The sequence below is a fragment of the Aotus nancymaae genome, unplaced genomic scaffold (genome assembly GCF_030222135.1).
Source record: "Aotus nancymaae isolate 86718 unplaced genomic scaffold, 86718_ANA_hifiasm-v0.15.2.pri h1tg000022l_1, whole genome shotgun sequence".
NCBI classification, from domain to species: domain Eukaryota; kingdom Metazoa; phylum Chordata; class Mammalia; order Primates; family Aotidae; genus Aotus; species Aotus nancymaae.
The window spans coordinates 7169223-7185404 of NW_026988435.1; the positions used below are offsets into that span (position 1 = coordinate 7169223).

Genomic DNA, 16182 nt, shown 5'->3' on the forward strand with positions numbered 1-16182 from the left:
AATGATTATTTCTGGTCACCTTCCTTCTTCAGAAATAAAAATAGTTATCTTCTCATTACTTTGTTTTCGTAACTTTTTAAAAAGTAAACGAAAGTGGAAAAATATTTGAAGATAAACTGATATGAGGCAAATTTGTTGTCAGCTAATACAACAGAATTTGTTTTATCAATTTCTTGTAAATTAACTATTCCAACTCATTTGCTCTGGTGGTCTCAATATTTAAAGTTTTTAGTCAACCAGCATGATCCATCAGTCAAATATTTAGATTAAGTATCTATTTTATGAAACTTAATTTTGAATAGATTTTATGAAAAATAATTTGTGTAGATAGGAGAGATGCTATAAATCTCTGAAATAAACTACAAATGAGAGTGTAACAAACGTCCAGGTGTATATCCCCTATGTGTGTCTACATTCAAGGAAATTATTCGTCTTTTCCTATTGCTTCACATTTTTTTCTTAGATATTGCTATAGTAACTTTGTTAATAAAGAAGCAAAAATAAGGATAGATAAAAGAATCATCAGGGCTGGGCACAGTGGCTCATGCCTGTAATCCCAGCACTTTAGGAGGCCAAGGTGGGTGGATCACTTGAGGTCGGGAGTTTGAGACCAGCCTGACCAACATGGAGAAATCCCATCTGTACTAAAAATACAAAATTAGCTGTGCATGGTGGCACATGCCTATAATCCCAGCTACTCGGGAGGCTGAGGCAGGAGAATCACTTGAACCCAGGAGGCGGAGGTTGAGGTGAGCCAAGATCATGTCCTTGTACTCCAACCTGGGCAACAAGAGCAAAACTCCATCTCAAAATAATAATAATAAAAAAAAGAAACATCATTATTCACACAAAAGCTGTGTTCAGATGTTCAGATTTTGAACCAGGCTTTGAAAGAATTTAAAAAGCAGGGGCAAACACACTGCTAATCTTAAAAAGATTACAAATTATAATGATAATAAAGCTTGCTTTTTTAACTTAAAAAAGTTGATAACTATATTTTTAGAACCATATTTACTGACTACATTTTAGCACTTTCTTATATGGTTTTCTGTCTACTCTTACTCTTAGATCTTATTCTAGGTTTACATATGAGGAAGCTAAATTTAATCACACATTTAAATTAAATTGAGGGTCAAGCCACACCATCATCTTATGCTAAGAAATCTTAATTATTTTGTGGGAATTAAGATGGATACCAAATCACGTACGACAAGTAGAATCTCACGAACCCTGCTGGGTAAATCTCAGGTTTATTGCTAGACTAGGAATGTACAGAAACTGTCTCCCAATAGCGCTGATGATTCCTCTGCAATCACGACCCTCATCTGGAGTTTACAGCATGAGCCTGGCAACCAGCCAATATGAACAATGTTTAAATTTCTTTATGGCAGCTCAATGAGCCTTCAAGCATTCATCTGCTTTACCTACTGTGCTTAATAAAAAGTGAGCCAATGCACTTTCTCATTTTCTTTTCATCGCTAATAAGAGCAACCATCAAACGTATGAAGGATGGAGTCAGCATTTCCTTTCAGCTCCTTTTCCTAGTAGTTCTGCACTGAAGCCCTCATAGAACACCATGATGCCACCCATCATCTTGCATAGATTTTGATTTATTGGGAATGATTATAAGAGGAGTTTTTTTAAAGGATAAAAAAATAGGCTTTAAAGCAGCATACATCTTGTCAGGAAAGCATAACAAGTATAAACAATGAAGTCCTTGGTAATTACTTCTGTTCTTGACTATCAATGTCTTTAAAGAGTTTTATTACATTAATGAAAGGGTTGTTTTAAATAAGCTTTTAGATTTTGTAAAGCTTAAAAGACTAAGAAATATTTAACAGCAACACAAAAGTATGTAATCTATAACACCAATAACATTTTCAAAGAAAAATAGTTTCACAAATGATCCTTGTATAAAACAACCAGGTCAGATACTTAAGAAGTCTGTAAATTTTAAGGCACATTCATTTACTTAACACAGTGTAAAGATTCATCAGTATGTGTTATCACTTCAAGTTTTGGAAGTTATACATATTGTATTTATTAACACATTGTGTGTGCTGTCTCCTTCTAAAAGCAATACAAGAAACATAAGAATGTGTACAGCAGCCCAATGCCATCAGAAATTCAGTCTGATATTTTGTTACAGTCTTCACTCTTTTCAATTGTTTTAGAAACAAAGAATTTAAAGTACATTTATAAGTACACATTTATTCAATATGTATATGTACTAACTATATAGTGCTAAGTGCATATATGTATATGGACATTTGTAACATGCACACATGTACACATCTATGCATACATATATTTATATATATTTATATAATATATATATTATTTTTGTTTTATGTCTATATACATACACACACAAAAGTATACATATACATCTCTATATATTTACATGTATGTGTATGTGTATGTGTGTGTGTATATATAGGTATTTATGAGTTTTTTGAAAACCCAACGTCTGTAACAAAAATGCTAGCCAGTTCCTAAACTCATTCCCAATCTGCCACTTGGAGCTCTGTCAAGCTAATAATGAAGCATATTGTGCAAGCATACACATTGGGCGCAGAGCAAGTGTCTTTCTGAGCCCTGGTTCTCCACTAGCCATCATCTCCTATCAATCATGTCCTCAGCAACAGCAGGAGCAATGGAAACAGAAGCAGAAGCAATTAGAGGTGTGGCTCAGTTCCACATGCCTAGAAAATAAAGGCCAGAGATGCCCTGTGAAAAGATTTGCATGTTGGAGGCTTACCTAATTCTATATTAAAGAAAGAAGTTTTTGCCTTTCGTATAACATTGCCAATCTTTTTCCTCAACTCTTATAACCAATTTCTCTAACCATCCCCTTGGCAGCAAGAACTTGCAAATTTTCTCATTATGGTGACTTGTAGAAGCATTTCAGATGAAATTATTAACTTATTATATTATTAAAAGTATTGGGTCTCAGAGTCAGCCAGACCTGAATTTACATTCTGGCATTGTGAAACTGGTCAAATTAGTAAATTATTTTAGACTATTTCTGATAAAATAAGGCTAATAACATTTACCTCATAAGGCCCTTGTTGAGGATAAAATAGTATATCATATTAATCACTGGATGCACATTAGGCAATCAATAAATAGCAACTTAAATATATGTATGACTTTTCATAATTGAGAAAGCATTCCCACAATTCAAGATAGAATAGATCACAATAAAATACATTAAAATGGTGAAGAGTAGATCAAATAGGGTACACAAAGAGGACAAATAAAATAGTGAGCTCAATATTTAAAAGGCATGTTGATAGAGCATATCTATGTATCTGTTTGTCAGCTATAGGGAGACATGTAATTCTGTGTTCTTCTATAGGGAATGCAAACAAGATACAATGACTATTATGTGAATCAATATCCAAAAGCAAAAGCAAGGGAGTAGCTCAAGAAACACAATCACTCCCACCCTTGGAGTCAGAAGCAAATGTCTGTGATTGGTCCAATGAAAAGTATTGAATAGCATCCTGAGAAGCACCCTTACAGTAAACATGCTCTGCACTTCAGGGTCTATTTCTGGTAAAGCAGGCTGGTGAGCTTCAGGTTCCTCTGACTCTCTACACCAGGAGGCGAAGGAAACAGTGGTCCCACACAAGTTTGTTTCACTTTCAAATTTCAGTTACACCACTCAAATTGCAGTTGAATCACTGACTAATCATGACCTTGTACACTTGCCCGATTTTACTAAGCCTCTAGTTTTCTATCACGCAAAAATCAGGACATGATACCACCCACCTTATATCTTGTTGGGAGGATTAAATGAAGTGCCAGGCTAAGTTACACGCTAAAGGAAAGAAATGACTATTTTTAAAAGAAACAGCTGATACTGAGGCAGTATTGTAATTGTCAAAGGAACACCAGTCCTAGAACTAGAGCATAGAAACTTTTTTATACAAAGACTATTAACACAATACATCCTGGAATAACCATATCTACCTGTCATTTTTGTATTAGTACCACATTACAGAAAAAAAGGGAGTCAAACGTCAGATCTGATTTCATGTCAGCACGTCAGAATATCCTCAAAGAAAACTGTAACAGCTGTCTGAACTGTTTGCATACGGAAACATGCTCAATCTCCAAATGCTTTATCTTTGATATCTCTTTTGTTACTCCACATTCTCCATTCTTGTACTACCAAACTCTACCCACTGAATGTCAGTCACTTTAACCAGCTCTTTGCAGGTAACTTTCTTTTCAGTTCTAGAATATCCATCTTCATGTCACTATTCCTGAAATCTTTCTTCTTTCTCCCAGATAAAGTACCTTAGTTTTGTTTTTCCTTAGATCACTTTCCAATGATCTAAGTAGTTAGTGGGACTTTATATGTCTTCAACAATTCACTGATTTTAAAGAAAATCCCTGAAAAAAAAAAAAATGTGTCCTGAAGTACAATCACAAGATGTCGAGTTCCAATTCGGGCTCTGCTAATGCATAATTTGAACCTTTAGCCTTAATATACATCTCTGCAAAGGACAGGGATTAGACTAGATCAGAGTTTCTCAGCCCTCCCACTACATATTTATATCTTGGTCTGCCTAATTCTTTACTATAAACGTTGCCTTGTGCCTTGTAGGATATTTAGCAGCATGTGTGGCATGTAAATAGGAGGTGCCAGTAAACAACTTCTTCCTTCAGCTGTGAGAACCAAAAATATTTTTAAACACTGCCAAATACCTCTTGGAGTCAATATCACCTGGGTTAGGAACATTGGTGTTGACTCCAGAATTCTATGGGTAATACACTGGAAGGATCCGTCTTAGTATTTGGTTTCTTAATATTTTCACTAAAATCTAAGTTCCTTGAGAGCAGGAACATTTTTCCGTTTTGTTTAATGCTACATTTCCATTGGACATGCAGTACAGTAGACACTCACAAATGGTTGTTGAGAAAAAAATGAGCGAATGATGAAATATTATACTCCATGAAGATTGAAACCTTAACTCTTTGATGACATTTTAGCAGCAGATTATGAGTCTCTAAACAACAATTGTCTTTCAGGCTTACCACACACTTTTTCTTATGAATAATATGCTTGCTTCCTTTTGACGTAGATACAGTTCATCTCTCCTTTAGGCTCCAAGATGCTTTACAGCAAGAACTGTACCCTCCTTCCCCCCAGTTCAATACATTAATCAGTTCTGAACGCCATGAAACATTTGTGCATGATTATATAGAGATTGAAATATTCTATATTCAATATAAATCCAAATCTCTGAAATACAAATTTTCTTCTCCAATAACTACCAGAGAAGCAAAAATATTCCTTTCCAATCATTTACATGTTCAGATTTACTTCTCAGTTTCATGAAACTTTACATGTTCCTGGTGCATAAATTTAGGTATTCTCTCATCTCATAGCATATGCTTTCTCTTTGTTGAAAGTTAGTCTTCATGTCAAAAAAGCCACAGCTGTTTTCAATTACAGCATTTTCTTTTAACCTTTCATGGCATTGCAAGTGACCATTGAACAGAGAATTCAGAATATTTTACACTCAGGGTCTTTCTATATTTGAAGTCACTCTTACTTTATATTTGTTTATTTTTAATAATACAAAAAGTCTGTGGCGGATTATGTAGGGTTTATGGGTTTCATGATCTCAATGACTTGCCTTTGGAATCCCTGGGGTTCCTTCTCACAGAATGAATCTGCTATTAGATGTCCACGTTATGACTGTGTTTCTAAATGATAATTAACATACATTGCAGATATTTATAGAAATAGTGGTAAGAATATGACCAAAGTTTAGATTTTTTAAAAAAAACTATACTGGATTCTGTTCCTAGAAGAGTCATCCACAGGCAATTACAGAGTCATCTGCCAACAGGGTGTCTTGTCCACATCCTGGAAGATGAGAAGCTACAGCAGAAGAGCGTATATGCAGTTTTTCTAGTTACATGGTTATTTCCAAAAGGCTCTTTATTTAAGAGCACTTTCATCAAATATTATCAACACTTATACTTCTTTACAATTGCTCTCTATTAAACTTTAGTGCCAGCTGTCAGATCTGTAATGTAAACCCTTATTAGCTCTCATAAGTTCTACTCTGGAACTAATAAGGGATTGTCAAAACTCTAAACACAGACAGAAGGAGAAGGGGTGGAGAAATCACAGGAAAAAAAGGTGGAGAGTGTTCAATGAATCTGTACTGACAAAGCAATCTTTGTGAAACTATTACCAGTGTATTTCACAGAATCTAAGTCCATCAAGAGGGAAAAAAAAGATCTAGTTCTTAGTTTATTTTGTATAGGGTTTTATTCCCCTTATGCTGGAAGAATTTGACTAAAAAAATGAAACATTAGTTGGGAAAGTTAATGAAATGTCAATATTCTTTCTTTGGAATCACTATATATATTCTGAAAAAAAATGGTTACATTGCATCTTGAAGGTTTAAAACACAGAAGCTTTTATAATATCTGAATAGTTAGAATAAGAAGAGTAAGTTTGAACTGAAGATGAATGTTTTTTATAAAAGCTGTGAATTATGTAACATGTATGCTTTAACAGAAGTTGTTTAACAAAGTGTCATGCAACAAATCAGAACTAAGGAAGGTTATCCATATAAAAAAGCTTAAGTTAAAGAAAAGGAATTTCAAAATTTTATTTAGGGTTCAGTAAATTATGGTAGCAGATTCATGAGATATTTGACAAGATAATATTCATTAAAATGATAGAAGAATTATAAATTTTACATATTCACAATAACCAATATCCTACCCTTCACAGTAAAAGAAGTTTAGATGTGTCATTTTCTTGGACAATTTCAATCACTTTACAGGTAAGTTTACATTTAATGTCTATTTAGTGAGTTGTCTACAAAGCAATGTTCTAATTTTCCTTTGGAAAGGAAATTGAAAATGAAACGATGAAAACAACCTCTTTCAAGAAAAATGAGAGCTACTTTTTTTCTGCAACTGAAATTATTTTTTGATGCCTTAGATTCCCATATTGAATACTGTCCAGGGAAGCTTAATCCATATATTACCATAGCCTCTCAAACAAATAAACTACTCACTGGACACACTATTTACATTTCCCAAAGATTATACATTTGGCATACAGGTACTACTTAAATTACTATTTGCACATTTGAAACACTAGACCAGACAAGGCATCTAAAAGCCCAAAGAACTTAGTATAAGAATAATAATTTAATGAAAATAACTTGATACCATAAAGCAGATACCCTACAGCCATTTGATAAGGAATGCCTGTGACTTAAATTAGAACTTTAGAAATATACTTTAATAATGACCTATAAAATTATCTTTTGGGTTGGGATAGAGTGAAATGCCTATTTAAAGATAAAACACATTGTAAGAATTTTTCTCTGAACAGATTGATGAGATTATATTACTAAAGGTAACCCAAATAACGTAAAAACAGTTCATATCTTACTAAAAAATTCTAAGTCTTATTTAATTGCAATCCTGTAGAAGAATGTTACTAACATTTATGGAACTTCCTGTGATTTTTAAAGGCTGTTATAGTGGTTCATTGCTGATCATTTAACTTATTCTTATTCATTATGAGGTTTTCAAATGCTTAGATATGAATTTGTTGTACTCTCTAAATTTAACCACAGACATATCTCTCCTAAACATGTTGGCAATTAAATTGTCTCTAAGTGTTCAAAATAATCTGATTTGTAGTATATACAGAACAAAAAATTCACATTTCTTTCTATTATCCTAAGCATGCAAATACGTGGTTTAAATTCATATTGTTTTTATACAGACTCAAAAATGAACTACCATACTTAAAGAAGTCTCAAACCAAATACATTCCGTTGATTTCTCTCACTTTACATATTAAAAAATATATTTTTACTTTAACGACTTTTTAGATTGTGCATTGACATAATTTGATCAAAGATTTGTGGCATTGCAAGTGATCATTGCCTTCATACTATTTGGGTGATTCTTACATATACATAATAACTACATAAAAGAAAGCAGATAGATAAGTTAGCTCTATCCAGAGTCAGGTAAAATATTTCAACAGATATTTTTTCTTAGTTGCTTACTTATTTTTGAGTCACATGATTCCTTCAGGACAAGGACATTATTTATTGGTATGTCCTTTCCCACTATCTAGGCTAGTCCTTTACAGAAGGAATGCTAGGACACAAACACGGTATGAAAAACACCTGGGCTTAACATTTTTTGAAATGTAGCATTTAATTTTATTTTTCTATTTCAGTTGTTTGCTTATTTCCTAAATCATACTTCCTTAAATCAAATCAGTTAAAACCCAAAGGTCTTTCTGAATGTACAGTATAAAAATGGATATTTACCCAAAAAAAAAGGCACTTTTGAAAAATCAGTGGGAAAGATCTATACTATAAAAAAAGAGACTGAGTCCAATACCAGATGGGAAAAATCAAGAGTGACTGTTGTTTGGAAGAAAAATGAAAGCTAACAGTAAGATCACAGAGGAAATATCACTCATGGTTTAACATACTAGAGGTTTAATTGAACAAAAAAATGTCTCTTCAGAGAAGCATAATCCTGTTTGGAAGAAGGTGGGCAATCAATGAATAAATAATGAATACACAAAATATAATTGAAGACACATTTTCTCTCTTACAATATCTCTAAGGTCTAAGGTAAGCTGTTGAATGGGTGGTTTTGTCATATCTAAACTTTTTAAAACAGACTGAAACAAGAAAAGGAGGAAGGTTACACATTTTGGGGATTCTGATGACTGACAGCAATGATGTTCAAATACCTTGTGTCCAGTGCTGTATACCATGCAATGGGCTAAGCAACGCATCCACCGGCCATTTGGAAGGTTCTCCCTTTTGTGGATGAAGAAACTAAGGCTTAAAATGTTTAGGCACAAAATGAATAAGCTGCATTCCTGGGACTCCTAAGTTCAAACTCTCAAACACTTGTTAGTGACAAGTGCCTTTGGCTAAGTAGAACAATTAAATACAAATTGAAATTTGAGGACAAGTGCAGGGGAGTTTTTGGCATTATGCTAATGTACATAATTGGTGAGAAGGATGCAGCAAACCACCATGGCATGTGTATACTTATGTAACAATCCTGCGTGAATCGCACGTGTACCCTAGAACTTAAAGTACAATAACAACAAGACATAGAATCTTGTATAAATCAGAGGCTTGATAGCTATTAGAAAGCTATAATGCATCTGTTTTATTTGTCATGTGAAAGTTATTTATCTTATTACTTATCAGTGCCATATTTTTTATTAAAATACATTATTGCTTTGAAAAATCATGGATGTGTAACTGCTAAAGGCAAAGTGGAAACAGACAGCTGCCATTTTAACCTCAGGGAAAGGAAATTTTTCATAACTAAAGGTAAGAAACCCAATAATTATAGGGTAGTCTTTAAAAGGTGAACCAGTGCTTTAAGCACTAGATCAGTAAATTTAAGGTACAAAAATACCAAGTTTATTTCAGCATCTACAAAAATTGTTTAGACTATTGTTTTATTACAGGTAATAATCAAGAAACAGTTGATTATTTTAAGGCAGAAAAATAATATTGATCATAAATTCATAAAAGAAAAAGATATGATCTTTGGTACTATAAAAATGTTTGTCGTTTCTCTGCTTCACCTATTCGTAATTCTGAGAAGTCAGATGAATCTATTATTACCTGGCTGCAACTGTATGTGACCTAATAATCAAATGTGTTTATTTAATATTAGATAAAGTAAACATCTTTATTTGCAAGGCATTCTGAAAGGCCCAGTAGAATCAAAGATCAATAATGTAAAGTATATTCTCTACAGGACCTCTAGTCTAAGAATGGATACTTGGCATAGAAATTTCCCAGTAATTATGCATCCTGCAAGCATCTAATTGAGAACCTACTCTAAGCAAGATATTTCTAACAAAAAAGACATCATGGTGTCTCATTTTAAGGAACTTACGGACAGAAAACAGAAAGGAATTTATACTCATGAACACCTTGCAGTTCCAGAGGGTTCCTTCTGATTGCGCACATACACTTAGTAGGTGTGAATAATATACTAACACAGGTTTTCAATTTTCTCTAGTGCCTCTGTCAGAGCAAGCAGAGTCTTAAAATCATCCTGTTATTGAACCTTTGGCAGCTGTTTTATGAGTCTCTGAATTAACAGAGAAATGAATGGAGAGTAAGAACTGGTATCCTAAGTCATATGAAAGACAAATATAATTTTGGATAGTCATCAAAAAGTCTAGGTGTCTTCATACATCACATCAAACACACTTTTCTATTTAGCGGCTAATGTAAAAGAAGAAGAAATAACGTTAGCATTCCACAATGAATGTGCAGAGATAAAGCACAGAGCAACAAATTCTTCAGTGACATTAATAAGGTATTTGGTACACTAAGTCTAAACAAAGTTTGTATGAAAAGGAATATTTATAGTAACTTTCTGCTATCTGGCTCAAATGTAATTAACTGACTATATAAAAAGCCATTAGCATTCTCATCTCTCCTCTCCAAACTAAACCAAAACAGATAACATAATTCATTAGCCAGGATTAAAGAGAGGAAAGAAAAGATCATGATGTTTCCTTGGTATTAGTACAGAAATTTCCCACACTTCCAATATTAAGAAGAGAAAACCAGTTAGAAGAGTTATGCTGGGATGTAAAAAATATTAAATGTCCAAATGAAATAATCAAGTAAAATATTGTCCAAGCTTGAAAGCAAATGCCAAATGATTCAGTTTTAGTGTGACACTTAATAATTTTGATTTTTCAATGTTACCCTTTTAAAAGGAGGTTTTTGAACATCCTCTCCAAAACACAACCCAATCTGCCATTTAACCATGCTGTCAAAATCCAGCATCTGCCCAGATCCCAGAAACATGGTCTAAATAAGGTTTAAGTTACAGACACGTAAATTAAATAAAAGACATTACACTATCCTTCTCTTTCATTAAATATGAGAGATAACGTATTTAAACAAAAGTCATATTTTAAAATAATATATTAGATAATTTTCTAGTAAACAGTATGATATACAATTTACCTTCATTACTAATTTTTATACTACTCCTTATCAGTTTAAGCTTGTGTAATTATTTTAATATGCATTTCTTTTTTACCATATTTATTCTAAGAAGTACTCTTTACCTTCTTGGAGCTTTTTCCGGTTTGTTTGACACGTGATTCTTGAATGATTCTTTAGCCACCAATATTTCTTTCTACCCTTCTTTATTTTTTATTTCTCTAAACAGCCATTGAAAGACAAAAAGTCACCATTTACTACTCCTAGCTTACTTTTGTTCTATCCTCCCTAGCCAAAAAAAAAAAAAGAAAGAAAAAGAAAGAGGAAGAGAAGGAGGAGGAGGAGGAGAAGGAGAAGAGGAGGAGAAGAACCTGGTAACATAAAGCATCTTAATGCAGAAAATCTTAATTTCTCATCACTCATCTATTCCTATACCAACATATCCTTCCCTATCAACAATAGCTTATCTTTTAGAAGTTTTAAAATTAGTGTTAACTTAGTTCTGTTTCATAAATCAGTTTAAAAAATCTATGTTCATTCAGTGATAGAGATAAAAATATTTTAGAACACACACACACACATACACACACTCACAGGCATGCACTCACACATTTTTGGACTATGAACCAAATTAAGCAGTGACTGTTCGTTATTCTCTTTCTAGTGTTAAATACAGTATTGGACACCTATCAGGGCTCAAGAAATGTTGAATGTTTAAAGAAATAGTCCGGGGGGTGGGGAGGTGGGGAGAGATAGCATGGGGAGAAATGCCAGATATAGGTGAAGGGGAGGAAGGCAGCAAATCACACTGCCACGTGTGTACCTATGCAACAATTTTGCATGTTCTTCATATGTACCCCAAAACCTAAAATACAATTTAAAAAAAAAGAAATAGTCCAAGAATACTTTTGATTACTTTTTCTTGTTTCAGAAATAATGAACTGTAGTGAAAGTAAACATTATATACCAGAGCTTTTGAAATTGATAAATATGTTTTTTGAATATGAAACATTTTAATTAATATGTATTTTCCTATCAAATGGAGAGTGACACATTTTCATCTTTCAAGTCAATGAACTCTAACTGTGCCTATTATTTTTCTAGAATGGAATATAAAGTTTTAAATATTTCATTACTAAAATCAGAAAATGACCCATTAATGAAGTTTAGATCCTTTTGAAGGCATCCCTGTGGCACAAACTCAGTAGATAGTACTCTAATAGCACGCCTATGCATTTAGAAATTTTGAGATAATGATTCCATAAACAAGTTACAAATCTCACCTTCTGGAATGTGCAAGCTGTGTAAGGTAGCTAGTCCTTTCTTGCTACCCCAAATGTTTCTAAGCAAAATAACAATAAAAAAGTCCAAAACTCTCAACACAAAGTCTTCTTATTATTAATTAACATTTCCTATTATTTATTGTAAAATATTCAAACTTAATATCTTCTTACACTTCATTGCTAAAGTACCTTGTACTCCTGGCAGAAGACTTATTGATATGTCTTAAATTAAAATCATTCATTTATTTATCTGTCTTTCATGCTAGATAGTGAGCTCCCACAAGGTAAAGACAATAACTTATTCATTTATATTTCCCCTGTGTCTGGCACATTATTACTTTGTACTAATAGATGGTCAAAAACACTTACAGAATTAAATTTGCATATCTAAGATGCTTGACAAATCATATATTCCATTTTTATTAGATGCCACCCATGCTAAGCTTAGTCTTCCTAAAATATGGTCTTTTGGCTGGTAATTTTTCTTTCTTAAAAATCTAGAAATGAAAAAGTTGGAAATAAACTGATTCAGTTAATTCTTATATTTCTAGATACTTGGCTACCTTGAGCTCACTTCTTGTGGCCATACTCATCCTTCAAAATATAGTGCTCTAACTCCAGCAGAATTTGTGTCCTTGTGGGGTTTCCTAGTCTCTGTTACCCTTCCACTGAATCACAGGGAAGCAGCATGAGCTGATGTGAAGGCTCCAGCCTTTACAGACAGACTGCCTGGTTTCAGATCGCAATTCCAGTACTAACTCACTGAGAGATCTAAGGCAAGCTATTTGACCTATCAAAGCTTTGTTCTCCATATTTTAAAAATAGAGTAGTAGTATGTACTTCATAGGTTATTTTAAGGAATAAATGAGATAGCTCATGAACATTACTTAGCAAATCAGCACAGTGTATGGCATCTAGTAAGTGGCTAATTAAAGAACGTTAACAAAAAATATTCGAATTCTTACCATAGTTCTTACAATGAAGTAGGTGTGCATTAAATATCTCTTAAATAGGCAACTTCTTAATTCATTCTGAGGTAAGCTTTCATGATTTTATTTAAAATAAATCTCACAAATACAATATAACATAAACAAATATCTTAATGATAAAATACAATTGAAAGTGGAATATAAAGGCTATTATAACTTTTCTTCACTAATGTAAATGGTAGTTAGTATGTTGTTTTAATTTTATAACTTTCAAAACCATTTTTGGAACAGTACTGTGATGGTGTTTTCCTAGGATCTGAAAAGCATAAGGTATGAAGCTAGAATGAACCATTTACTCTCATTTAAAATGTCTTTTTTTTCCCTGTAAACCATGTCTATAGTAAAAAGCAAAATAGTATATTCTGTTCAGTTTTAAAGAGTATGATTTATATACAATATAGGCTCATTCATTCCATGTACATTCTAGAAAAGTGACTGACTATGAGACCAGGAGTAAAACATCAGACTTGGCAGAGTGTAACAGCAAGGCATTAAAACAGACAAAATTTCAAAGACAATGTACTTAATTTCTCCTATATATTTATTCATCTAAAATTTAAATAACAATTTTAGTGTACTCCAGCATAAAACCTTGCCTAACGCTAAGTAAATTTTGGGATTAAGTGAAATTATGATATGATATAGCATAGCTGATATACATAATTTTATATAAAATGATCTTTTATGTGATTCTACTTGAAATACAAGGTGATTTTTAAATAAATATTAACTTTATGAAAGAGTTCTGGTTCTGTGATATTATATTAATATCAAATATGCATTCAAACCTGAAGGATGATACAAATAATCTTTTGAGAACTAAAAAGAGCCAAATCATGGTGCAAAATATACTTAAAAATTATACCTGCATACGTTAAACACTGAGGAATCAGCTCTGGATTTTTAAATAAAATAATCTTCTAAAAGCACTAATCTTTTGTAAGTAAGCATGTATTTGATACCCAGATGTCAGTGAAGAAAAAACTGTACCTTATAGCAATGAAGTGACTATTGCTATGAGATAGATGAGCAACAGCATACATAACCATCACAGTATCTAATTCTGTTAGAATTAGATCAGCAGAGTGTTAAAGATTTCTCAACTTTCTACATAAAAGAGATAGAATGTTTTTCTTTCAGCTGGTCTAGAATTACTTTAGTTATTAAACAGCAGAAAACCTTAAATATAGCACATATAACATCTCTTATAGGTGCAGTCAGCACTGTATAATCATACATTAATATTTCTACAGCAAAGCATGAAATGACCACATCAAGTAGAAATAAATTTAGTCCATAAATAGACTATGTTCAGTTTGAGGTATGTTTTCCTCCCAAGTGAGTTGAGACTGAGCGCATTTCATTTAATGACACTTTGATAAACTCACAGGTAAGAAATATCACTCAAAGAAAAATAGAGAAGGCTCTTACCTTGGCACATAAAACCTCTTTCTTCATAGCCAGCATTGCAGGAACACTTGCCAATGGGTACAAGCCATTCGCCTTCTGTACTGCAGTACATCCTTGGAGGATCTTCCTCCTTAGAATTGTTGACACAAGACCCTCTAACCTCCACCAGGGACTGGGAGTCCATGGGTACTGTGTCTGGAAACATAGCCAGATTCTTCACTGTAAATGGGCACTTTTTGAAGTATACTCTCACAGACACCAAGGCAACACAAGCACCAACATCTTGAAAAGCCAAATAAAATCCCTTCTTGTTGACAGGACCTACTTCTCGAATCTCAGTGTTGAGTTTAAGAATACGATCCCCAAGATCCATTTGAGTGAAACTTTCATCAGCTGCAATGGTGTCAATCTTTGTAAACTGGTGCTCTCGGAATTTCACCCCATGATCATCATCAGACTCCATGTAGTACAGGTTGAATGTCTCCTTGCAAGTTCCTAAAACCAATGGAATGCTATTGCAGTCTCGTAGAGTGAATTTGAGCTCCACATAAATCTTCTGAGCTGAGTTCCTGGGGACCCAGTTTGTTCTCAGCCAATTGTTTTGACTATGATCCATGACATTGCACACCTGGTAAGTCCTGATGGGTGTGTAATGTTCATCCACACCACTGATCTCTTCCCACTGAAGAATCAAAGAGAAACAGAGAGTGAGGCAGAATTAATGATCATGATGAATACAAGATAAGGGTGTCGGAGGCATCACTACATAATAAATCATCATATGGTCATTAAAAACATTCTTGTTTGTAGTTTTTATTTGTAAGGTTCTCTGAGTTAATGGACACAAAGTAATTTATAATTTTGATGAACACATTTCACTTGCATTGCCATTTGTGGGATATTCAGGAAACACTCACTTGGTTAATAGAGCCTAATCAAAAATCCCAGGATCAAAACCTCACATCAGTTGTCTCCAATGACACAGTTAGATGATTTTCTTGTATGTTTTTTGTTTATTTGTCTTTGTTTCAAAAAGAATTTAAAAATACTACTGCCTAAAATTCATGCTTACTAATCTTTTTCCAATTTGTGCCAGGTTTTTGGTAAAACTGATATAAGGCAAAATAAAGTGAATATAAATGATATTATTACTATGTATCATTATCCATGACATTTTTTAATGTACTGTCGTTTCAATGGACATGGGTTGGAGAACTATGCAGTAAAATTTGAAGCAAAAATATAAACGCGCCTCACCCCTCAGCACCCCCAAATATAAAACCAAGTCAGGGGTGAAAAACAGAAGACACAGGAACATTCGATTCTTAAAGTCTTTTACACCCACATTGGACTTTTTCCCAGTCAAGAAATAGATCGATATTTTGGGTTTTGTTGTTATAGTAGTTAAGGTTATCTTAGTACAACTTTTCTCACTGTAAAAAGCCTTTAAAAGTATTAAGATTTTTAAGAACAGTGAAGCCC

The 16182-nt window shown here is 33.3% G+C and overlaps 1 protein-coding gene across 2 annotated transcripts in view; it reads right to left on the reverse strand.

The window, feature by feature from the left end:
- The window catches only part of EPHA3 (EPH receptor A3), a 374626-nt gene that overhangs the window by 254103 nt on the left and 104341 nt on the right, over positions 1-16182 (reverse strand). For both annotated transcript variants that reach the window (XM_064380008.1, XM_064380007.1), the window contains exon 3: positions 14722-15382. In XM_064380008.1, the coding sequence (XP_064236078.1) occupies positions 14722-15382 (661 nt within the window). The remainder of the gene's footprint in view (positions 1-14721; positions 15383-16182) is intronic.